This window comes from Alnus glutinosa, chromosome 14 (assembly GCF_958979055.1).
Source record: "Alnus glutinosa chromosome 14, dhAlnGlut1.1, whole genome shotgun sequence".
NCBI lineage: Eukaryota > Viridiplantae > Streptophyta > Magnoliopsida > Fagales > Betulaceae > Alnus > Alnus glutinosa.
The window spans coordinates 3,831,314-3,856,001 of record NC_084899.1 but is presented as its reverse complement, the minus strand read 5'-3'; the positions used below and the strand labels follow the sequence as shown (position 1 = coordinate 3,856,001).

The following is a 24,688-nucleotide window of genomic DNA, read 5'->3' as shown; positions in this document are numbered from 1 at the left end:
TGAAGATGGCGCGCGTGAAGGGCAGCACATGGAGCAGTCGAGTGCACAGAAAAGCAAAAAAAGACATGAGACGGGTCAAGTCCGATCTTCCCACACATGACACATGCATTCTCTGACGCGCCCTCCTCACCACTAGACTGTTGACAGCCTCTCTATCTCTCCCTGTCTCTGTCTCTGTCTCTGCAACTCTTTGTTCATTTTGTATTTTTTATATTGCGATTCAGCACAAGTCTCCAATTTCCGCAAAGTACTCGCTCCATCTTTGTTATTAATATCTATTTTTTTTATTCAATTTCCCAGTTTCTTTTTTTCTTTTTTGTTTTGTAACGGTTCCCCAGTACAGTAGATCAAGAACGCATGGTTTTTCAAATTTGCTCACCAAAAAAAATCTAGACAAAAATCACGGGATTTCAGTTATTGGCAATTAAAAAGAGTGTCGTGCTTTCCTTATCCTTTCTCCTTGCAAGTCTGACTAGTTTAGAAGATAAAGGTTTGAGTGAAATCTGATAGATTTTCTTACATTTTGTCCAGAGTTTCTCGTGCTTAATCTCGTGCTCAAGCTGTTTTTGGAATTAGAGGGGCTTACCGGAAGTTGGTTTACCGGTAATCTTTTTAGAATTGGGGTTGCTATTGTTTAAGCAGAGCCCAGAAAACAGAGAGACTCGTGAGCCCGAACCTGATGAATACTCTGCCGATTCTGGCATCTGTGTCGGGCTCAATTCTTCGTTCTCAGTAATGGGTTGCGTTTATTCGAGGGTTTGTATCGGCGACGTTACGACCCCGAGGATCAAAGGGGCCCAAAATGCGAGCACGGACGAGATCGCCGTGTTCTCTCCGGGCTCTTCTGACGGCCAAGGCGGCGAAATCAGAGACCAGTTTAACCAATTGAGCCTCACCAGAGACCCAGAGGTCGGCATCACCCGGCTCTCTAGGGTTTCGGCTCAGTTTCTACCTCCAGACGGGTCGAGAACCGTGAAGGTTCCCTCAGGAAACTACGAATTGCGGTATTCATTTCTGTCTCAAAGAGGGTATTACCCTGATGCTCTTGATAAGGCTAACCAGGACAGCTTTTGCATTCACACCCCATTTGGTACCGACCCAAATGAGCATTTCTTCGGGGTCTTCGATGGTCATGGCGAATTCGGAGCTCAGTGTTCGCAGTTCGTAAAACGAAAGTTGTGTGAAAACCTGCTTAGGCATAGTAAATTTCATGTTGATGCTGTTGAAGCGTGCCACGGTGCGTTTTTAACGACCAATTCGCAGTTACACGTTGATAATTTGGATGATAGTATGAGTGGAACCACTGCAATCACTGTGTTGGTTCGCGGTAGGACTATATACGTAGCGAATTCCGGTGATTCGAGGGCGGTTATAGCGGAGCGGAGAGGGAAGGACATTGTAGCAGTGGACCTTTCAATTGATCAGACGCCTTTTCGGGTGGATGAGCTCGAAAGGGTTAAGCTTTGTGGCGCCAGAGTACTTACGTTGGATCAGATTGAGGGGTTGAAGAACCCGGATGTGCAGTGTTGGGGCACTGAAGAAAGTGATGATGGCGATCCGCCGAGGTTGTGGGTGCCCAATGGGATGTATCCCGGCACGGCTTTTACGCGGAGTATTGGTGATTCGATTGCCGAGACCGTTGGGGTGGTTGCTAACCCTGAAATTGTTGTTTTGGAGCTCACAGCGAATCATCCTTTCTTCGTGCTTGCTAGCGATGGGGTGTTCGAGTTTCTTTCTAGCCAAACCGTGGTTGACATGGTAAGGTTCCCTTTTTCTTTTTTTTTTTGAGTCGTTATCTCAAGAAGTATAGGCCGATGCTTCTGAATGCATCTCATCTTACTACTCTCATACTCGATGTTGCCTTTAGTGTGATATAATGAAGCTCTGCACATATATACTGCCCGTATAAGCTCCGAGATAGACATAGGTTGCATAAATCTACTTTCAATAACCTCTTTAGGATTTAAAAGCTAAAGATGTTTTAGAATTCAGGAAGTGTTGTGAATATAGTTGAAAAAATTCAGCCATGTGCTTGGTTGGGAAAAACACAATGAATGTTAGAAAAAAGCGGCTGTTATACTTTGGTTTAGCAAGAAAGGATCTTAGAATTATGTGTCATACATGGAAGTGGGTTAAGTTCAGGTTTTTTTTAAAAAAAATTTTTAATTTTAGTTTTAATTTTTTTTTTTTATAATTCAGTAATTATTAAATTTCTCTATATATATATATTTGTCAAATTGCTAATAATGAGGTTGTTTTGGATGTTCCAGCTATCTGATTTCACATATTGAGCTTGTTAATGCATTCTACTGTTTGTGGCTAATACAATCAGTTCTTTATTTAGTACTATTGTTGGTCCATTAATTGATGAGTTCCTTTTTCCCTTTTCAAATCTCAATGTTGCGCTACTTACATTTTCATGTCTAGAAATAGTTTCATTGCTAAATATCATGCCTTTGCTATCTTTCCTCTTTTGGTTGTCAAAGCTCCTCACTCAGCCACTACATTTCCAGGTTGCAAAATTTAAAGATGCCCGTGATGCTTGTGCCGCAATTGTTGCAGAATCTTATAGACTTTGGCTGCAGTATGAAACTCGTACAGATGATATTACTGTGATCGTTGTGCATGTTAATGGGCTAACTGACGTACGAGGGCTTGTTGTTTGCGATATATTTGTTCTTTTTCTAAAAAAAAATATATGCATATATTTATATTTTCTTTGTGTAATTGTTGTCCTTATGGGTTACCAAGTGAACTTATAGTCTTTTCTTGTCAGACTGCTGTTGGTCACTCAGCAACTCCTGGTGCTGTTTTACGACCCCCAGTTCCTCACGTTATAGAGGTGACAGGTTCAGAGTCTCCTTCTACCTTTAGCTGGAACACTAGGAACCATCGTGTAAGGCATGATTTATCACGGGCACGTCTCCGTGCCATCGAAAGTTCCCTAGAGAATGGGCAATTTTGGATTCCTCCATCTCCAGCCCACAGGAAGACTTGGGAAGAAGAAGTAAACCTTCTCCATTGTTTATATATATTTTCTTTTATTCAGCATAAAATTTATATGAAATAAAGTAGTGGTATAGATTTTTCTTAGTAGCAAGTTCTTACTCTGAACCACTATCGGTTCTCAAATGCTACTTACTTCCATCCTACAGGCACACATTGAACGAGCACTACATGACCATTTCCTCTTCAGAAAACTTACTGATACCCAGTGTCATGTTTTGTTGGATTGCATGCAAAGAGTTGAGGTCCAGCCAGGGGAAGTTGTAGTTAAACAGGCCAGTTTTTTAGCACTCAACTTCTTCTCAAATTTGTTTGGAGTTCTCAAGCTCTTCTACACAATCTTGATCTTGTTTACAAAACATTTGGGCTGGAAATCGTTCAAAGATTCCCAACAATTCAAAGTGCATATGGAATCAAATGGCAATATGGATGTAATACTATTAATGTTATACTTTGGGATATGTGAATGCATAAACATGAAGAAAAAAAAATTGAAACATCTGAAACTGCTTTGTTGAATATTCTGAGATTGATAAACAACACATTATTTTTAGTTGCACAAAATTTCTAATGGTACACCCTGCATAAGGAAATTTGATCTGCAAAATGGTAAGCTGTATGAAGTCAACAAGTCCTTGCGCATTGCATGCACATATATGTGAGAATTTCATCCACAACACTGTACCCTGGCTTGAGTTGCTTGTGGACTTGCAAGAATGAGAGTGCATTCTAAACACAATTTTGGGTGGAGTTTTGCAAAAGTGTCACGATCATTACATTTTGCAGGGTGGTGAAGGCGACTGCTTTTATGTTGTTGGCAGTGGGGAATTTGAGGTCTTGGCAACCCAGGTTCTTATTTTGGTTATTTTATTAAACTGTCTTAATTTTTGGAATTCATTCCATAGATCTCTTCAATTGTATTAAAATAATCTATTAACATGATGTTTATCCTGGACAATGAAGTTATATTTTATTAACTCAATTGATATCTTTTACGTTGTTTATACTTGCTTATTTTCAGTTAGATTCATGAGAATGGTTGTTGAATGGGTACATTAATGGCAGGAAGAACAAAATGGTGAGGTCCCTAGGGTTCTACATCGATACACAGCTGAGAAATTATCATCCTTTGGGGAGCTGGCTTTAATGTGAGCTGTTTCTCTTTATCACTGTTATATTTAATGGTAAATTAAAGATTTGATTTGTTCACACAGATTCCAGTTTCCGGAAGTGGATGAATTGTTCTCATTGGTAATTGCAATAAAATCTCCACTGGTGTATAAATACTTAATTCAGGATTGTAAGACATTATCAGAACTGGAAAACTGCCGATAATAGTTTTGAATCTATTTAAGCATGACTTTCGATGTTTTAACACATACACGTGTGGCTTGCTGATGGCCTTTTTTTTTTCTTTTTTCTTTTTACATCCATGGTAAACCTGGGGCGTTTCTCTGAAACATGTCAAATCCATTTCCTGGCTTTTCTTCATCTGTTTGTCTCTGTCTACCTTAGTGGCATGTAATTACTTTTTATAGTTTTCATCGGTATTTGTGGCACTATAGGTATAACAAACCACTACAGGCCTCTGTCCTTGCTGTGACTGGTGGAACTCTCTGGGCTTTAAAGAGAGAAGATTTTCGAGGAATTTTGATGTCAGAGTTCTCTAATTTGTCATCCTTGAAGTTGCTTCGATCAGTAGATCTTCTTTCGAGGTTGACAATCTTACAGCTGAGTCACATTGCAGATTCCCTTTCTGAAGTTTCCTTCTCAGATGGGCAGACAATAGTTGACAAAGTAAAGTTGCTCTCTTAAAGAATAAATCCAGCATCTTCTGTATTTTTATTCTCATATTCCTTCAGTATCCATTTGCAGAATGAAGGCATCTTTGCATTGTACATTATCCAGAAGGGACGAGTGAGAATTACTTTTGACACAGATTTATTGAGAAATTCACACGTCTCCAGCCTCATGTCTGACAATCAAAAAGAGAATAATAATTCCCAGAGCAGCCTGGAGCTCTCAGTGGAGAAAACCGAGGGAAGCTATTTTGGTGAATGGGCACTTGTTGGTGAAGATATAGGTTCCTTGAGAGCAGTTGCTATGGGCAATGTTGTATGTGCTGTTTTAATGAAGGAAAAATTTGATTCAGTTGTTGGCCCTTTAACGATGCTTTCTCAGGATGATCACAAGTACGTTGTAATCATATTTTCACATCCAAACTTCGATTTGAAATTTCATGTTAGAGTTGTTTTGGACAAACTATGACACTTTTTTTCCCCTTTAAATTGATTGATACCATGAAATGTGCTTCATATCCCTGATACTATACATTTTCATTGTTTAGGTCTAGGGATTATTCCTCTGATTTTCCAAAGGAATCTGCAAAAAGTGTTGATGTTACAGCTTTTGCCAAAGTCCAGCTCTCTGATTTGGTGAGGGATACTGCGTCCAGCTTCTAGCTATGTTGCAAAGAACTCATGGAAAATATTTCTTCTTCTAATATCATCTAATGGAATTTTCTATGTAGGAATGGAAAATGTGCTTATATTCCACTGATTGCAGTGAGATTGGGCTTGTACTTTTAAAAGACTCAGGTTAGTGTTGTTGTATGCTATCATACACTTTGTTTCCTTGTCGGAATTAGTGTTTGAGGCTTATTTGCATGGGTGGCCTACCTGCTAACAAAAACATGCACGAAAATGAAATAACATGTATTCATGAATCAACAATCCCTCCCCATGCTACAAATGCAATATAGTGATTATAGGAGGATGCATATGCTTGATGAAGTATACTGATGAATTGCTTTTGTACAACACTGATTGGCTGTCAGAAAATCTGCTTAGTTTGAAAAGATTTTCAAAGCAGAAGGTCAAAGGTCTCAGAAAGGAAGCACAAGTCCTAAAAGAGAAGAATCTGATGAAGAGTTTGAGTCCTTCAGCTTGTGTTCCACAGGTTCTGTGCACTTGTGCTGATCAAATGCATGCTGGCATGCTGCTAAATACATGCCTTGCTTGCCCTTTGGCTTCCATACTTCATACCCCACTAAATGAACCGTCTGCCCGGTTCTGTGCTGCCTCTATTGTAGTAGCCTTAGAAAATCTTCACAAGGTTTGATGTCTGGACATTGCTCCGTCCTTTTCCCCTTTTTTTTTTCCTTCTTTGTTGTATATTGATTACAGTTCCTTTTCTCTATTTTTCTTATTTGAGTTTCAGAATGGTGTTCTCTACAGAGGTGTGTCCCCTGATGTTTTAATGTTGGACCAAAGAGGATATTTACAGGTTAGTGCTGTACCATGTTTTATGCTGCATTGTCTTCATGGATATCTAAATCGAAGTAATATAACTGCACATGGATGTAGTATTCCCTTTTCTGTCACCAAGAAAGAAAAGTGATATGTAGAGACTTATGCATTTATGATTTTACTATTTTTTGCTGTATGCTAGCTGGTGGACTTCAGATTTGGGAAGAGGTTAGATGGCGAGAGGACATTTACAATTTGTGGAATGGCGGATTCTTTAGCTCCAGAGATAGTCCAGGGAAAAGGCCACGGTTTCCCTGCTGACTGGTAAAATTGCATTTGTAGTGTACTGTCGTTTTCATTCAAAAGCCTAGATATCCTTTATCATCTAGTCCTTTGAGAAACATATGTGGTAGTTAATTATATACTTTCCATGCTAGTGTATATTCATAATTGAGCAGACTGCATGATTACTGCTGAAACATCAGCGATTATTACAACTACAAAAGATGAAGGTAGAAGTATTCAAACTGTAATTGTGAGGACATTGGCCGCCATTATGAGAGACAATGGGATTTGCTGAGAAAAGTTGGATCTGCTGTTTTAAAATTTATGGGATAATAACAGCACTTTTTTTACAACAATGAATTAGCAAATTACTAATAGAATCCATGTAAATTAAGTATTACAATTTGAACTATCCAAGAGATGTGTTATAAAGAGGCATTCTTAACATCTAGAACAATATTCATCTTTGAACTTTATCGGAATGCTTCAGTATCACAATGTCTCCTCAAGCAGTTGAAGAATTTATAGTATGACACATGATAATGTCATGAATCATCAGAAAGGACTCCCAGGATTAAGGAGGAACTCAAAATATCCTTACCATGTAAGGAAAGAGTTCAAGAGAAGCCACTACACAATTTTCTAGAATTTTGTAGAATTCTCTAGAGTCTCGGTGGGACCTTCTACTTCATTCAATTACTTATCAATTTTCATTTTCTAGAATTTTGCCCCCTCCCCCCCTTTGACAAAAAGAGAACAGATTCTCCATTTTTATACTATCTACAGTACGATGGTTATGGGTCATAGTATGTTAAATAGGTTTTTGAATATGGAAGCTTGTAATTCTTATTTGAATTTGTAGTCTGATTATTTTTCTTGTATTCTCTTTGGACAGTATTTTTTGAACCGTCTGCAGCTCCCTGAATCGTTTAAATGTGCAGGTGGGCATTAGGAGTCTTGATATATTTCATGCTGCATGGTGAAATGCCATTTGGGTCATGGAGAGAAAGTGAGCTTGATACATTTGCTAAGATTGCTAAAGGACAGCTAAATCTTCCAGAGACTCTCAGCCCTGAAGCTGTTGATCTTCTCACCAAGGTATCATTGGGACTACTTAGCCGTTTCGTTTTTCCTTTCCTACTCTTAATTAATTGTACTTGGTGCTTATATATTAAGGATTTTTCAGTTTCTTTATTCTGATAAATAATTTGTTCAGTTACTTGAAGTTGATGAAAATACAAGACTTGGAAGCCAAGGTCCAGATTCCATCAGATGTCATCCATGGTTTGATGGTATTGACTGGAAAGGGATTACGGATCATAGCTTTCCCGTCCCTCATGAGATCGCCTCCCGAATAGTGCAACATTTGGAAACTCACTCCGAGGACTGCACTCTAGTTTCCTCGTCTCAGGATGTAGAACTCAACACTCCTGAATGGCTTGATGACTGGTAGAAGAATGATTTTTGGAGGTTTCCACTTCTTTCTTTAAACTTTTCGCCCGTGGAGTTCTACTCTCTCTGATGAGACTGACTAGTTGCTTGTTTGAACATTTAAAACCCTGACATGCAGAGTCAATGGAGAAAATGAGGATCAAGTTTCAGGCTCAAACTTGGTCACAATCCCATATATATATATATATATATATTTTCATTTTTCCTAATAATTATTACATGATAGAAATGGAAGAATTTTCCTTTAGGATGCTTTCTCTGCCACCTAATTGTCCATTTAACTAGTTCAAAGGGGAGGTCAGTTAATAGATTTTTATTTTTTTGGTGAAATTTGTCTAATGTAAATGCTTGTATATGTAAATGAATCAGGTTTCCTTTTCGTTTCATAATGAAATTCTAGCTTTCCGATTGGCCAAATGGATTTGTACTTTTCTTTCTTATGTTATCCCTTTTGTATTCTTATTGTTGTTCATACATGGATTGTATGTGGATATTTGTGGGATCATGCTGGAACGTGGATTTCAGATCTGAGATTTATCCGGGACAAAGTTTTCTTTCAAATTAGGCCGTAGAATTTTTATTTATTTATTTTTCAGTCTAGTCTATTAAATTGACATATGTTAATCCTATAAAAAGTATGTGCTTAAGAATTACATGCTCAAACAACATATGTTTCTTTAACAAAGAAGTGCTCTTAAGATTTGGATTATATTAGAAGTCTTGTAGATTTTTTTTTTATTTTTTTTTTTATTTTTTTTTTAAAAAAAAATAAAAAAATAAAAAAAAAATTGAAACTTGAGCACTACCCCATTACACGAAACCTCAACTTCATCTGCCCTATCAATTTTTTAACCTAATACAAAATTTAAACACCGTCCTACCCATTAAAATATATATTTGTCATGTGGACAGAGCACACCTACTCAACAAATTATTGAACCATGACAGTAATTATCATTATCACGATAATGAAAAGATATAAGGGGATTAGACAGGAATATATGGTGAATCAATAATTTAGCTTAATTAACAAAGCTTATAGATCAAGTCAATATTTTTTATATTATGCTAATTAGCTCTACCTTAAACAACATTTTTTCCCCTTCAAAAATATGATGAAACACCAAGCTGTTGATCCAAAGCCCTCTACGTGCATGTGTAACTTATTAACTAGTGATTAAAAAAAAAAAAAAAAAAAAGAAAAAAAGGAAAATCAGGTTAGAAGTTAGAACCTCGTGTGCTTATGGTGATTTTGACTTTGAGACCTTAGTTTTCAAATTTGATAGATTTGAGATTGGATTTTAGGTTTTGGTAATTTTGACTTTAAGACCTTAATTTTCAAATTGATTGATTTGATAGGTTCATTCCAAATTCAAGACTTCCATAAGTTTTTCGTCCAATAGATAACAAACATAGTTGTAAAAATAAAATTATATTCCTAAGATATACATCTAAAACAATGAAAAAAATAAAAGAAAGCGGCTAGGAGCTACTTTGTCACGACCCATCTCTCTATTAGGGGGTCATGGCTAGCGGCTGACCCTTTGTTGAGGGTTGGTTTGCGGTCGCTTATCTACTTTTTAAGTCATGAATGATTGGGTGATAACCTAACCATAGTTGGTTCATGGCACTGATAACCATTGTTGTAGCTGGTCATGCCACCCAGTCCAACCACTTTTTTTTTAAAAAAATAAAAAATAAAATAAAATTTGATCTTAGGAGCATAATTATATTTTTACAACTATTTCTATTACCTATTTGATAAAAAGAATAACAGAGGTGTCGAATTTAGAATAGACTAAGGGTCCGTTTGGGTTTGCGATTTCAAAAAGTGCGATTTAAAATAACGATTTTAAAATGTGCGATTTGAAAAAAGTGATTTTTAAAAACGCAGTTAAGCGTTTGGCAAAATCACAGTTTAGCCTTTAAAATCGCGAATTTACCTTTTAAAATTCTGCGTTTTCAAAAAAGCACCATCTTATCTGTGATTTGAAAAAGCAGATTTTTTGCATTTTCAAATCGCAATTTTTAAAAACGCAGTTCCCAAACGATCTATGTTCTGCGATTTGGTTTAAAATCGCACTTATTGTCTACGAAATCGCAATCCCAAACGCACCCTAAGGGTGTGTTTGGGATTGCGATTTCGTAGAGAAAAAGTGCGATTTTAAACCAAATCGCAGAAAATAAACCGTTTGGAAACTGCGTTTTTAAAAAATTGCGATTTGAAAACGCAGAAAAGTGCTTATTCAAATCGCAGGCAATGAGGTGCTTTTTTTAAAACGCAGTATTTTAAAAGGCTAAACTGCGATTTTAAAGGCCAAACTGCGATTTTGCCAAACGCTTAATTGCGTTTTTAAAAATCAATTTTTTAAATTGCACATTTTAAAATCGCTATTTATAAATCGCACTTTTTGAAATCGCAAACCCAAACAGACCCTAAATCTCATGTCTCAAATCTATTAAATTGAAAACTTGAGTATTAAATTCAAAATGGCTAAAAGCACAACAACGGATCGTCACTTGATTGTACTTGTTGAGCAAGATTTCTTACGATCTTATTTATTGTTTTTTGGTTTTTTTTTTTTTGGCAATTTTATTATTGATGATAAACACGAGGACAAATTATCCAATTTTATTTTAAGATCAGTGATTCCTTCCTTTTTCACTCAAGACAAAGGAAGAGGTCTCAGCCATTACGTCTATCCCGAAGCAGATAATATACAATTATTATACGTATGCTAAAACACTAGCATCATCGATCAATTCAATCTTCAAAGAATAAAATAAAATAAAATAAGAGGAAATGTTCCCCTTCTAACTACCCCTCTATTTGCAATGTTTTCTTAATGTTTTAATTTTTGTAACGTCCCCAATCTATCATTTAGAGTTACAATATCCTCGTCTTTCTTTCACGACCCAACTTACGGGTTGAAGGGGTAGTGATTGGGGGGAGACCATTGACCGGCTCCATCCCCCCTTTATATTAAAAAACTAATTTTTAATCCACTTTTTGTTTTTTATATTATTTTATTCATTCTTTTGGATTAAAAGAGGGTTTTTTTTAATATAAGGAGGGGAGGGAGCCGGTCAATGGCCTCCCCCTAATCACTACCCCATACTTACCTATAAAAAAACCATGAATTTGGCTAGGAAAAGGATTTCCTCAATTGCTAGTAGGATTGTGAATGAATCGAGCTAGAGCGAGTAGTGCATGCGCAAGCTCGGCTCATTTAAATTTATTACGAACCTAAGCCGAGCTCGAGCCCATTTATCATGATCTTGAGCCAAGTTCGAGCTCATGACGAGTTTTAAAAATTAAGTTCGGCTCGGCTAAGTGAGCTCGAGTAGAGGTCGAGTTCATGACGAGTTTTAAAAATTAAGCTTGGCTTGGCCGAGTTTGTTGTAAGTTATATAGTTTATTTAACATACAAAAAAGAGGGGTGAGCTCATTTAAAAATTAATATTACATGATATAACATATAACCAATATATATTTATATTGGAGGTTAAATAAACTATATAACTTAAACAAAATAAAAATAAATAACAAACTATATACAATTAATATATATTGACAATATTTACTATATATATAAATAATAATATACGAGTCGAGCCTTAATAATCAAGTTGATTCTTATATGAGAGGGTTCACAAACATTAATCGAGTCGAGCCGAGTTTATACGAATTTGTATCGTATAATAATCGAACTTAATTTTATGTTTACGAATGGCTCATTTAATAATCGATTCGAGCACGAGTCGAGTTTAGTCGAGCCGATTTCGAGTAAGCTCACGAGTAGTTCAACTCGTTTACACTCCTAGCTGGTTGTATGTTGATTGGCTTAAATTAAGCAAGATGAGACATTCCAGAACTTTAATTTTGTTTAGATTTATGATTATTATTTCAAATTCCACCTAATCTGGACCTATTTATTTTAAATAGCTAAAAAAGAACTCCTAATAAAATAAAAAATAAAATAAAGTTGGGGGAAGAAACAAAATGTAGCATGTGTTAATTTGCATAGTTTATGTGAACCACATTTGGATGTGAGAGTCACACATGTTTGCGAGAATCCGGGTATGTGCATCTTGTTTAACCCACGAGCATGAGTAATTTGGGGAACAAGAAGGATGCTTAAGAAACATCATCTTCTTTATTGTTTCTACTTTCCCTAAAAGATGGTATCAGCAAAAGAACAAAATGCTAACCAATCCATGGAGATTGCACCTAAAGTACTCCATGGTTTCAAGGGCATGGTCTCTTCAAATACCCATTTATGGCAATGCTAATTAGCCTAATGTTTCTTGAAATAGGTTGAGCTTTCGGGGTCGGTTCTATTATAGCTTTCGGGTTTTGGATAAAGTTTTCTTCCAAACCGGATAGGAGGAAATTCCTCTTATTTAGTTTATTAAACTGATATATGTCTTTTAAATATGTGATTTTCAAGTGCATTTTTAATATAAACCGACACTTGTCTTTAAAAATGAATGCGCATGAGAATCGCGTGCTGCATCAAGGACAGAATATCAATTTAACATGCTAAAATCAGAAAAATTTAGGATATGATTCGTTGGGTGTTTTGGTTAGAATATACTCGTAGAGATGAACGTGCTTGATTCATGGAACCAGGGTGGCAATCACTTTCTTCTTGCCCAAGTTGCTTTCGTTATCATGTGAGAAATTTATTAATTTCTCCAAACGAAAGCAAATCTCCTTATTTCTTAAGAAGATGGTATTTATAAATCTGATCAAAAGTGTTACAGTCACAGATCTTCTTGTCATGAGTAGCCGAGAAGAATTAAAGTATTTGATTAAAACAACATAAATTGACAACCATAGAAAAAAACACACGAAAGGTGCATCTGTTTCTCTTGAACTTACATATTTTTGTTGTTTTTTCAAAAGTAGTACCTAAAATCCACATGATACTGTATCCATGAATTCTAGCTGACTTCTATCTCAATAAATGTCAGCGAAATTCAAGAACTTTTCAAAAGAAAAAAACATACTTGAAGAGGTATCGATCTGATCTATACATCTAATGCTTGTTGTGTTTTCTGAGGCTGTTGGGACCTTCTGTGATCTCTATTGGCATACCATTGAACTGTTCTTTTGGCAATCGGCAACCAAATCCGCCTGAGTCTTTCCTCTTTCACATTGTTTCCCACCAAAGAAGTCTCTCTAATTCTGTTCTGCATACCGGAATGTTCATATCTTGACAGAGCAGTAATTTCTGACACTGATCTTCTCTCTCCCGGACTCATATAACTTGATGTCGTCTGGCTTAAATTCAATGTGGAATCTGATGTAGAAGGAAGGCCTGGAAATGTACTAACCTTGCTCTCGAACGATCTCTTCATCTCCATCTCCTCCTTGATCTTTATAATCTGCTCATTTTCCACAGCTCTTGAGGTTGAGGACTGCTCGGTATTCGAATCCAAAGAAGAGAATCTGTTGCTTGACACAGCAGTAAGCATCTCTGAATTCAAGAACATCAGGTCGGAAGAACTCACACTGCTCCACCGGTTCTTGAAAACAAAGTCAGACACAACAATCTTGTGTTTGTGCTTATGCAAGACTTTATGCTCCTCTGCTTCATCTTGGATTAAGAATATCTCTTCCTTATTATTATTATTACCCTTTTCGGCTTTTCGAAAGCTGCTTCCAATACTGAATCTTGAGGACCCCCGATGATGATGATGATCTTCTTCTCTCTGAACGAAGAGGCCCATGTTGGAGTCCTCTCTCTGTAGCTCCGATTGGTTCATCAATCTCATACTGTTTGTGTATGTGAAAATGGTTGGATCCTCAGCGCTTACCCTGTGCCTACAAATAGGACAGCTCGAGTGCTTTTCAAGCCAACTGTCGATGCAGGCAATGTGAAAGGCATGTTTGCACTTGGGCAGCAGCCGCAGCATCTCAATATCTTCGAATTTGGATAAACAGACTGCGCATTCAAGTCCTTCCTTCGACCCCTTCAGTGAAGAGAATCTAAAAAAAGGAAGCGATTCGATCACCGTCTTGTCTATCCCGGAGAATCGAGAGCTTGATCTTATAAATGCAAAGTTCTGTGGAATTTCCCCATGAACGGACCCTGCCCTATGACAGAATTTTGCATAGACAAGAAGAAGTAACGTTACTGAAAACATGACGGAGAGGATTCCTATGACAATACCAACACTCGGTTGAAAATTCTGTTGAGTCCCATCTTCTTCGTTCATGGAAGGTTGTGCTTTGACTTGAAAGAAGATGAAATGGAGAAGTAAGATGATCAGCAAGCTTAATCGATTCATGGGTTTATTGAAAAATCAAAACTTTCCCAGAATTCTAAAGCTCTCCAGCAAGCATATATATTCCTGTGGAGAATGTCAAAAGACTTTTGTGTGTGGAGAAGGTCTAGTTTAGTTGGAGAGGGAGCTTTTAAAGTATACTTCATATCCCCCAAAAGGTCATCCTTTCTGGTTTGTCGAATTTTTCACAGGATGTTCTCGAGTGTCCTAATTTAATTAATCAGTTTAATATCCTGATTCAACTATTTAAAGTTTGAAAATTCAGTAGTGATGACAATGTGAAGAAGATTACAAAAACCTCTTGGCCTCTGACTTGGTATATATGCGTTTTCCTGGCGGGGTAGTAACTGGTAATAGCACCTGAAACCAAACCCATCTGACATCATCCCTCCACCTCCAAAGTTAATAATACAACCGTAAGCAGAATCATCTTGACATCATTCAAAGCTAAAAGATTCATCTTACTTCTATCAGTTTGAGCTGTTTATCGGCGATCGAGACGCACCATGCATATATAAGCGCTGACGGCATTTCATAGTTCACATATACCACATGCCTCATCATCGGCGTGAAACTTGGTTCTAAACTTATCGACCTGCCCACGAGCCAAACTGTCAATTAAGCTGACGTAAATTTTTCTTTTTTGAGCAAATTGTACAAAATCCCCACGACAAAAACAACAAATAAAAGAAAAAGAGCATCAACAAACGAAAGTGGTACCACCTAGGACAGGCAATTTTTAACAAGGTTCCTGAATCTATACGAAATTAGGGGGCTGGGGTTAGAGTAGGGGCGGTAAATTGGTAGCTTGTGTTCACATGCAGAGTTTAGGATTCTTCAACTTTAATCCTTTAATTTAATTTGTGTTGAGTTCACGGGTTGTGTCAAAAATTATTAACCCTATGTTAGAATTGAGGGATTTGACCTGTTTAATTAAATGAATCGGGTTAAGGTTGACTTATATAATCTTATACACATACTTTAACATCATGACCTAAACCCGGTACGTAACATTAAGGGCTGTCAATTTTGGACACAACCTTTGAACTCAATATATAGAGTGACCTATATAATCTTATACTCATGTCTCGATACGATTCGAACTCAACACGCGCGCGATATTTAGAACTGTCAATTCTTAACACAACTCTCAAGTCCGATACGAACTCAGCACGAAATTAGTAAGTTATGGTTGAAGGATCCGATCCGTTTTAATTAAATGAGTCGGGTTAGGATTGACTTATATAGTCTTTTACCCATATCTCAACACGACCCGAACTCAACACGTGAACACGAATTATCACTCCTAATAGCACACTATCGAGCCGCCGTTTAGCAAGATTATGTGCAAGTCAGTTAACACAAGGATGAAGGTGCTTATTCGAGGTAAGTGGTAACTAGTTGGCATTAAAATTGTGGCGGAAAGTCAATGAGTTGGATAGGCCATGATTCAGGCGTGTATATATATATATATATATATATATGCAATTAAGTCGGCTAAAAAGCTACAAAACTCCAAATTTGGGTTTAATTAAAGTTAATTAATGACATGTTCAAGGATTCTGTACACTTCCACGGAGAGTTTGGACACGAAATAAATATATGAATGAAAGAGACAGCATAACTGTGGGTGGCGGCCGGTGCATCTCATTCATATATATATATATATATATATGGCCTCTACAAGTTCTCAAGTATTTACGTTTTAGTATAAATAAATAGAAAGAATTTATATATATATATATATATATATATATATATATATCCTCGATGGATGTTAGTTCATGCAATCACGCATATGATATAAAATATTAATCAATATAATTAAACAATTTTCATAATATCATTGGCGTATTATGTTCTACATATATATACTGAAGTTTTGATTAGACAAAAATCAAGAAACATAAGGAGAATATAATATTGCAAGTCTAATCTAGTTTACAATATATAATTCATGTAAGTTTGAAGCACACGTACGAGTGCCGGCCGAAGTTTTGGACGGCCGGAGGGAATGAAGCAAAAAACGAGTTAAAAAGTGAAAACTGATCAGGGGATTAAATTAATATCTTATAAATTTAACTACACTGTTAATAAATATTGCAAAAAAAATAAATTAAAATACCAAAATCTTCAATTATATATACACTGGCCGGAGATAAGGGACACGTTGACTTCCTAAAAGGAGGTTGTTGTCCTCTGTAACAATTGTCAAAAAGAAACAGAAGACTTTTTTATTCATTAATATTTTTTCAAAGCTAGCTAGCTAGGGTTCTTCGTATATACACATCGATCTGGGAAAACCAAGCTGTAAGGAATAAACACGAAACCCAGCAGTGTTTCTTTGAGGTTGCACATGGGGATCCAATAAAAATTGCTGTTGTGTTTTAAGCACGACAGATAGTATATATATACGTACATATACGTGACCAATACGAAATTATTGTCTATGTCAGGCGGATTTTTGACTTGTATAATATTGTTTTCAACTGCTCCAAGAAACAAATTCAAATAATTTATTTTCTTTAGATGAATAATTTAGGTTAAAGGAAGCATCATAATTCAAATATATATATATATATATATATATGGTGACGAACGACTGGCTAGCTAGGCAGCCAAAACAGGCCGAAAGTTATTGTTTAATTTGGTACTAATTAAATTAAATACATGTTCTTAATAAATTTCCTTCTTCTTTTTTTTTTTTTTTTTTTTTTTTTAAGAAATAGAAACACTTTTTTGGTATTTTCTTAAACAGTTTTAATTTTTAATTTTTTTTTTTTTTTAAAAAAAAAAAAACAATTACCGCTCTCCCTCTCCCTTTTCAAACAAATTAAAATGATTGAAGTTTTGATATATATTTGGAATTGTCTTTGAGAGATAAATTATTTGTAACCACATATTTACAATATAGACGTGGCCAGAGCGATCAGTTGGACCTTTGATTAATTAATATATATATATCTAATTTTTTTCATTGACCTCCTGGGTCTAATATAATGGGCTAAATATTAATTTCCGGTGAAATTTCTTTAAAAATATGTTTTATTTTCTATGTTTGGTGCATGCGTGCGCATGAAAAATTTCACATACTTCCATCATACGTAATTGGAGCTCAATTCTAGCTATGACAACTTCCTCCGTTTTATATTTTACTATAATATAGGAAAATGTTAAATTTACAACACCAACACAACAACCACACAACAACCCCTCACATGAGGGTGGACCCCACACACTGGGGCCCACCCTCATGTGAGGAGTTGTTGTGTGGTTGTTGTGATGGTGTTGTGTATGAATCAAATCCCTATAATATATATATTTGTCCACATGTTTATGTTTATGTACAGGAGATCGAGGAATATCGAATATGTGCATATATATATATATATATATATATATATATATATATATATATATATATATATATATATATGGCATTGTCTTCTTGCAACTTGTTGATAACTGTGGACCAGCCAGCCGACCGGCCAGTTGTAATTAACTTGTAGGAGGTAACTCATCCCAAAGTCGGCCCTAAAAATAAATGGATGTAACTTAATTATCATGTAGGTTAGGGGTGGAGCCAGCTTGGTTTTAGAATTTGGAGGGGCCAAATTGATAAAAATAAAAAATAAAAAAACTTTGGGAGGGCCAAAATTTAGAAAAATAAAATAAAATTAGAGATAAAATTTTAATTTTTTTTTTGGGGGGGGGGGGGGGGGTGGTGGGGGGAAACCCGAAAAAAAAATTTAATTTTTTCAACAAGCTGATCTACAGAGGTTATGAGCGTTGTCATGTTATCCCCCAATAGAATGGGGTGTATGTTGGGAGATTGACACATTGTGAAGTCCTTTAGTGACCCATAATATATATATAACATGTTCAAACACATATATTCAACCCAAAAGTTTATATAAGCCTATGAGTTTGGGCTCAACAATATTATATAAACCACTCATTCTTTTTCACATTTTAGCGATGTAGAACACCTCACAAGTGCACTCAATAGTGTACGTAGTATATACCGTTACTCTTTTGCATAGAAAAGTATTATATGCTGTATCCCCATCTCACTGGGTTGATGTGGCCATGTTCATTAGCTCTTGATTTCTTTTTTCTTTTTTTTAAAGAATTAAAATAAAAATATGATATATAGCATTACTCATTACAAAAAACTGTGCTTTTAGCAATGTGTCTACGGTATTCAAATTTTGCCACGTCACTAATTAGTAACGTGGCAAAGAGTGCGACGTCACTAAATCTTAATTCAATATAAGTTTCTACCATTGGTCTAAGTCCACGAAAGCATAGAAAACAAAATGATCACATCCTCTTTACTCCTTTTTCTATTTTTCTATTTTCTATTTTATTTATTTTTTATTTTTAACTCTTTACTCCTTTTTCTATTATTTTTTTTTAAAAAAATATATATATATAAAAAGAGGGGATGTGACACCCTAACAGCATCTTCGAATTAGTGCTAACTCTTCGCCAATTAGGGAATAATCGCCTCAGGCCTTCAATAAAATAAGGTCTTCCAATAGTAATTGAATAATTAAGGCCCATTCAATAAAATAAAAATAAAAAATAAAAATAAGGCCCCTATTATGATAAAAAGTTTTACTCAATGATTTCTGATTAAAGCTCTAATTATGGTAAAAAAAAATTATTACCGACTGAAATATGGAAAAAATAAATAAATTCAATGTCTGAGATATTAAGACTTTGAAAAAAGAAGACGAGAGAAAGATGAAAAGTATGTCTTGAAGAGCTCATTCAATTAAAAAAATCTCTCTAATTAAGGTTGAAAGATGGAATGAAATTGAATGTCTGTCTTAAAGAAGGTCGCATATTATTCTATTAGAAATCTCCAAAAATAAGTTTTTAAAATTAAAATTGATAAAATACATATATAATATATATAATATAAAAATTAACATAAAAATTAGTTAATTAATATCTAAATATAAAAAAAAAAAAAAAAATGCTTCACTTAATTTGTCGTCTTAGGTCTTAAAACCTATCAAGCCAGCCCGACTAAGAATGTGCTAAATAAATGGCCCAACCCAATAGTTTCTTGGCGCACAATCCAAGAAAGGGGTTGCGAGAAAACTTAGAAGCCACAACAAAGAGGATAGCACTGATAATGATTAGATCAGAACTTCCGTAGAGGAGCATTAACACGATGTTTGGTGAAGGAGGTGTTCAGTGATGAACGCTTAGCGGACATCGCATATGGACATGTAAGTCTCCATAAACAAAAGGGAGGCACTGACTATAGAGATTCAGAGGAGAAGGTGGAGGGGAGCCAGGGATCTGCTGCATGAAACAAAAAAATGGAGCATATGCCAAAGAAGATGATGGACAGATGTGGGGGCAAAGGAGGAGACGGATGTATGGTACATCTGGCTTTCAAGGTGAAGAGAAAATAGGATATAAGAGAAGAAGATGTATATATAGGATGAAGGAGAAATGTATATATACAGCATTTTCACTGCCCACGTGAATTATGTAAAATAATGCATTTATCAAGACGGGATGCATGAGGACAGAGGAGGAGGGAAGAGAGCTCTTCCCTTCTGTCTGCGCACACCGGAAAAAGAAAGCCTCTTGTTAAAAGCTAAGAGTCTCTCCACATGGGGAGAGGAAAGCGTGAGCGTGTGCAAACGTGAGAATGATGCATCAAATCCTCTTTACTTGGAAATCCGAAAACATAGGTAAAAGTAGTGAAGAACCCGAGTTTCACGTGAGCTAGATCAACATAAACAAGTGTTGTGAAGTGTACAAGCACTTTACCAAGAGGCTTAAAAGTGAAAAAAAAAAAAAAAAAAAAAATCATCGATCGAGTAAATTTTGAGATATTTCTATTTCATCAAAAAGGTTTTATTGAATGTACATAAAGCTTCATCAGGTCAAGGTGACTTTGAGATGTCAAATGTAAAAACTAGCACCAAGACAGAAAAGGGCATTGCTTAATGGTCATTAAGTACCTGTTGATTTTACAGACCAGTAGTAGAATTCACAGGAGATATTCAGTCTGAACAAAATATGTGGAGTATATGCAATTTTGCCTACGCATATCATCCTCATCCAAGCCTCATACCAACTCTACAGGTTCAGTTGCATGAACCCTCACTTGTACAGCATAATCAACCTTTGGAGTGTCACCTTTAGAATTGCACTTTGACATCTAAAAATAAGAAATCCCCTAACCCAGCGGAGGGTCATGTTGGTGTTCTAAAAATAAGAAAGTCTAACTGTGATAGGCCTAAGATTATTTTACAAAGGAATCAAGGTGGGAGATTATTTCAAAACACCTGCAATATTTGATTGCAGTAGCTATGCCAACTGATAAAAGGAAGACAAAATATCTCTAATCAAGTACAATACGAAAAAGGAGGAATCTCACAGGAGGAGACAAAACCATAGCCAGGTTTTTTTCCTCATAAATGTCAAGAATTATTAGTCTAGTTAAACATAATGGTACATAATCAGCTCTGAGCAGAGGCAGAAGGGTTGCTACTAGGAACTGTCACCACACTAGTGCCATTTTCTGGATTAACATGCTCTTCACCAGCATGCCGAACAAACTCTTCAGGGGACATATGGGAACCATGGCAAGCACACACAATCTTAATTTCGTTTGTGCTGTATCTGTAGGTAACACCAGAAATCGTCCTACCAGTTGGGCCTGTGGTTGAAACCCATGGTAGGTTTGGGTAAGAGCCACATCCCCCAAATTTCACGTCTGGTGCAATGCCCGGCTTTATAGATGAAAAGTTGAGAGAAAAAGCATCTGCTGTTGAACGGTCAGACGCATCTTTTGCCCTTAGGTTTGTGCTACTCCCTTTCACTTCTTCTTCTACCTGAGAAGAGGAGCCTTCTTCAGGGCCATGCTGTTTGCCATCACCTTTGGCCCGTTCTAATGTCCTCCCATCAAATTGTGTAGCCTCTGATGAATTTGGTGCTATCCCTTGCGATTGCAAGTACATCAATACAAAATGGGTAAGAATTCATTTCCTATCATGATTCTTGACACAAACACAGTCAAACATTATATCATACAGCCCAAAATATTGATAATCACTAATCAATTATCAGCAGAACTTCTGGAATTTCTACTAGCAGTATAAAAAGGGATAGTCAGAGAGATAAGGCCATTGGAATAGGTTGTAATTTAACTTTAGGTTCTAATTTAACTGGTTGAAAGACATCTTGCAGAACTATAAACCATGGGTGGTGTCTTGCAATTATATCATCTAGTGATGATAACCCGCAACCAGTTTAAACTTTGAATATGTGTCTCACATTCAGGCTGAGCAATCCCAGCTTTCTCAAGGGCTTTAGCTCATAAATCAACCTAGTGTCCTAGGCCAGGTGAGAAAGCATCAATACAGACTAAATGAGTCAAGAATGACATATCAAAATGTCCAGTTCATTGTCAGGAAAGATTAGGGTCCTCTGTGTGCTGAAGGAAAGGGAAAGGTAACAATTGAGAATATTGGACAAACGTTTCTCCATCAATCATACAGTCCAACCCTATTCCCTCAAAAGGTATAAAACAGTGAAAAGGAAAACCTTGAGATATATATATATATATTTTTTTTCTTTTTGAAAACCTTGAGATATATTACCTGAGTTTGGTGGACCTCTACCAGTATAGGAAGGGTGGAACTGTTGAGGTTGAGAAACCAAACCCCAGGAGTTATCCTTATCCAACAATGGAAGCTGGACTGGTGAATAGCCAAACATTAGTGGCAAGTTTCCAGGATTCACACTCTGTGCCCCTGATCGTTCACTACTTGCAGAAGGCATCACTTGCATCATTCCAGGGGGCGGTTGGCCTGACATGCTGGGTACACCAATGGAGTTTGACTCCTTCACATGTAAAGAGTAAGGCACATTCATCATGTTTACGGATTGAATTGAGAAAGGAACACCATAGGTCACATTGCCATGCTTAAATTCATTTTCTGATGTACTGTTAAGCCTCTTTTGCCCATTTAAGTCCACAACACTTGAATCAGCATACCCACGACCCTCCTTTGAAACCTCAGAAGAACCAACAACTCCAAAGAATCGTTTGGGGCCATCATCATGTTGTGAAACAAGCTTTGAGGTTGAACCCTCAACTTCAGACTCTGCAACATCTTCATTTTCAGCAGTTGAGCCATCTTCTGTTGTTATGGAAATGTGTGATGTTCTCGTCTTGTCATGTAAATCAGCATGAGCTTCTCTCTCCTGCTTCTTTTGATGGTTTATCTCATCAAACAACATCTTACGCTTGCTACCTGCCTCTCGCCGCTTTTCCTCCTCCAATTCGGCAGACTTGTTACTGTTTGCAGCCCAGACTCCTCTCCCATTCAAGTTCATAGAAGAATCTCCTTCAGTATTGTTCTTGGAAAGGTCATTAAAAAAGTTTTCCTGAACCTTTACAGAATCATTTCTCTGAGATCCAGTACTTGAGTCTTGCTTCTGTGTGCCAGTATGGAGAAAGTTCTTAAAATCATCCACTAATTTGTTCCCTTTATCACCCTCTTCTGTCCTAGTATCTGAGGAGCTACCATTTTTACCCTTCGACTTAGCAGACAATCCACCACAGGATAAACCCAAGCTAAGCTCAAGCCCATTCTCATCTTCCATTTTATATGACACCAAAATATATCACAATGGTTCAAGCATAATCTTTTCCAGTTCTCATTATCGTGGAGACTACTTCCCTGAGAAATTTGACCCTGGTATGATGAGCAACCATCTTAAAGACACATCCTTGAAAAAGTTGACTTCATTACAGGTACCAAACAAGAAAATGGATTTCGGTAGCAACACCACAACCATATATGACAAGGAGAATGAGGTGACAAAAATATTGTCATCAGGCATGGCCTTGAAAAAAGAGAAATAGAGAATTTCAGTGCTCAACCTAATCTATTTTTTTGATATTTAACTAACCACACTTGGTTCAGAATCTATCAATACCAATAAATTTCAGATTGGGATAATTCTGAAGAAGATTTTCATTCAAATTGCACAGGAGCATGGACGCTACAGAGGTCCTAGTCAAATTTTCCAACCATGGTCCAAAAAATGTTTATTGCCAGCATATAGAAGATACGATCAACTACAGAAATTACTCCAGATCCATAACTCGATGAAAAATACCAAGCAATCTAAGATTTGCAAGAATTATTCATGTAAACTGAGCTGAAACTAAAATAAATAGAGCAAAAAACGGGGGAAACAAAACTTACCCAGTATCAATACACTTTCAGAAAGCTAAAGTAATAAACTTTATAAACAACCAATCTGAATCACCTCCATACTTAATTACATCCCATTCCCACACTAAGACCGGTTGCTAGCTCAGGAAGTGTGTAAACAAATAAAGAGACAAATTTCCAAAGTTAAATTTTCCAATTGCCTATGACCCCAGAAACGAAATACTTCACAAAACCCACCCTAACACAACCATATCTGACTCAGTTGAGCAGGAAGTTCACTTTCAGGAAACAATATCAACAACAATTATAAGACTCGCGCTTTCTCAAAACTTCCCTCCATTTTTTTTTTACCAGTAACGAATCATAGTACCAAGATCTGCCCCCAACCAAATCATGCATGCAAAGCCCCTAAATGAACTAAACTGAAGATACCCACAAGATTAAGGCCTCAAAAAGAGAACGAAAGGAACAAACTTGAGGGGTTGAGCCCGTACATAGAAAACATAGGCATGCCCCAGTAGCTATTAAATTAGATTCGATCCAAGGAGAATCGAAGTCCCATATTTACATATACATAAACCTTCATCGAAATCTTACGAGATTCAATAACCGAAGCTCATCAATTCCTATAGATTTCCAACAAAGAAAACAATAAATTTCCATAATCTGCCAAAAATGGAAACAAAAAGTCCAAAGAGAGGAGATAGAGAGATACCTACATGAGAGGAGAGATTAGATCAAAACACAAGCCATGGTGTCTTGCAGAAAGCACAGTGAAGGATATGAGAGAGAGAGAGAGAGAGGAAAACAGGGTGGATTTTGGTCTAAAGTAGTGGGAGAGGAAGAAATTTGTTTAAAACCGCCTATTTCTTTTTTATTTTTATTTATTTATTTATTTTCCTTTTTCTTTGAGCATGTGATTGTTGTGTAGATTATATTGGCCATTTGTTTTGTATTTTTTTTTTTTATTTTTTTATGGGTGTTTCACCTACTCTCGTGATCTCATCCCAGTCCAAATGGTTTATTTGCTCTCCTGTCCTTTTAATTTAACCCATTTCTACTTGTTGCCCCCACCCCTAAATGGGCCGACTTATGATTAAAGCACACAGTATATATACTTTTGTATTATTTTTAGCATGAATAATATTATATAAAATATTTAAAATTTAATTAAAATAAATT

General features: G+C 36.3%; 3 protein-coding genes across 7 annotated transcripts; 1 reads left to right on the top strand and 2 right to left on the bottom strand.

Moving 5' to 3' along the window:
• Positions 1 to 117: 117 nt before the first annotated feature.
• LOC133856978 (protein phosphatase 2C and cyclic nucleotide-binding/kinase domain-containing protein) lies at positions 118 to 8,408 on the top strand. The gene is made up of 15 exons (XM_062292050.1): positions 118 to 1,758; positions 2,514 to 2,645; positions 2,777 to 3,007; positions 3,156 to 3,281; positions 3,793 to 3,855; positions 4,072 to 4,154; positions 4,572 to 4,803; positions 4,882 to 5,198; positions 5,354 to 5,441; positions 5,537 to 5,603; positions 5,843 to 6,120; positions 6,226 to 6,291; positions 6,457 to 6,578; positions 7,481 to 7,637; positions 7,756 to 8,408. The coding sequence occupies exons 1-15, from the start codon at positions 736 to 738 to the stop codon at positions 7,990 to 7,992; spliced, it is 3,222 nt and encodes a 1,073-aa protein (XP_062148034.1). The 5' UTR covers positions 118 to 735; the 3' UTR covers positions 7,993 to 8,408.
• A 4,425-nt stretch (positions 8,409 to 12,833) lies between these two features.
• LOC133856610 (E3 ubiquitin-protein ligase ATL42-like) lies at positions 12,834 to 14,534 on the bottom strand. Its single transcript, XM_062291668.1, has one exon. The coding sequence runs from the start codon at positions 14,286 to 14,288 to the stop codon at positions 13,026 to 13,028; it is 1,263 nt and encodes a 420-aa protein (XP_062147652.1). The 5' UTR covers positions 14,289 to 14,534; the 3' UTR covers positions 12,834 to 13,025.
• Positions 14,535 to 20,588: 6,054 nt separating this feature from the next.
• LOC133858068 (ninja-family protein mc410) lies at positions 20,589 to 24,340 on the bottom strand. Of its 5 annotated transcripts, none has more exons than XM_062293496.1 (3): positions 24,226 to 24,340; positions 21,920 to 23,020; positions 20,589 to 21,258 (listed from the first exon to the last, which is right to left on the bottom strand). In XM_062293496.1, the coding sequence occupies exons 2-3, from the start codon at positions 22,926 to 22,928 to the stop codon at positions 20,777 to 20,779; spliced, it is 1,491 nt and encodes a 496-aa protein (XP_062149480.1). In that variant the 5' UTR covers positions 22,929 to 23,020; positions 24,226 to 24,340; the 3' UTR covers positions 20,589 to 20,776. The 5 variants fall into 5 exon arrangements, with proteins under 5 accessions (XP_062149480.1, XP_062149483.1, XP_062149479.1 ...); XM_062293499.1 differs by having other exon boundaries at positions 20,589 to 21,252; positions 24,222 to 24,334; XM_062293495.1 differs by having other exon boundaries at positions 24,222 to 24,328.
• Between the last annotated feature and the right edge of the window lie 348 nt (positions 24,341 to 24,688).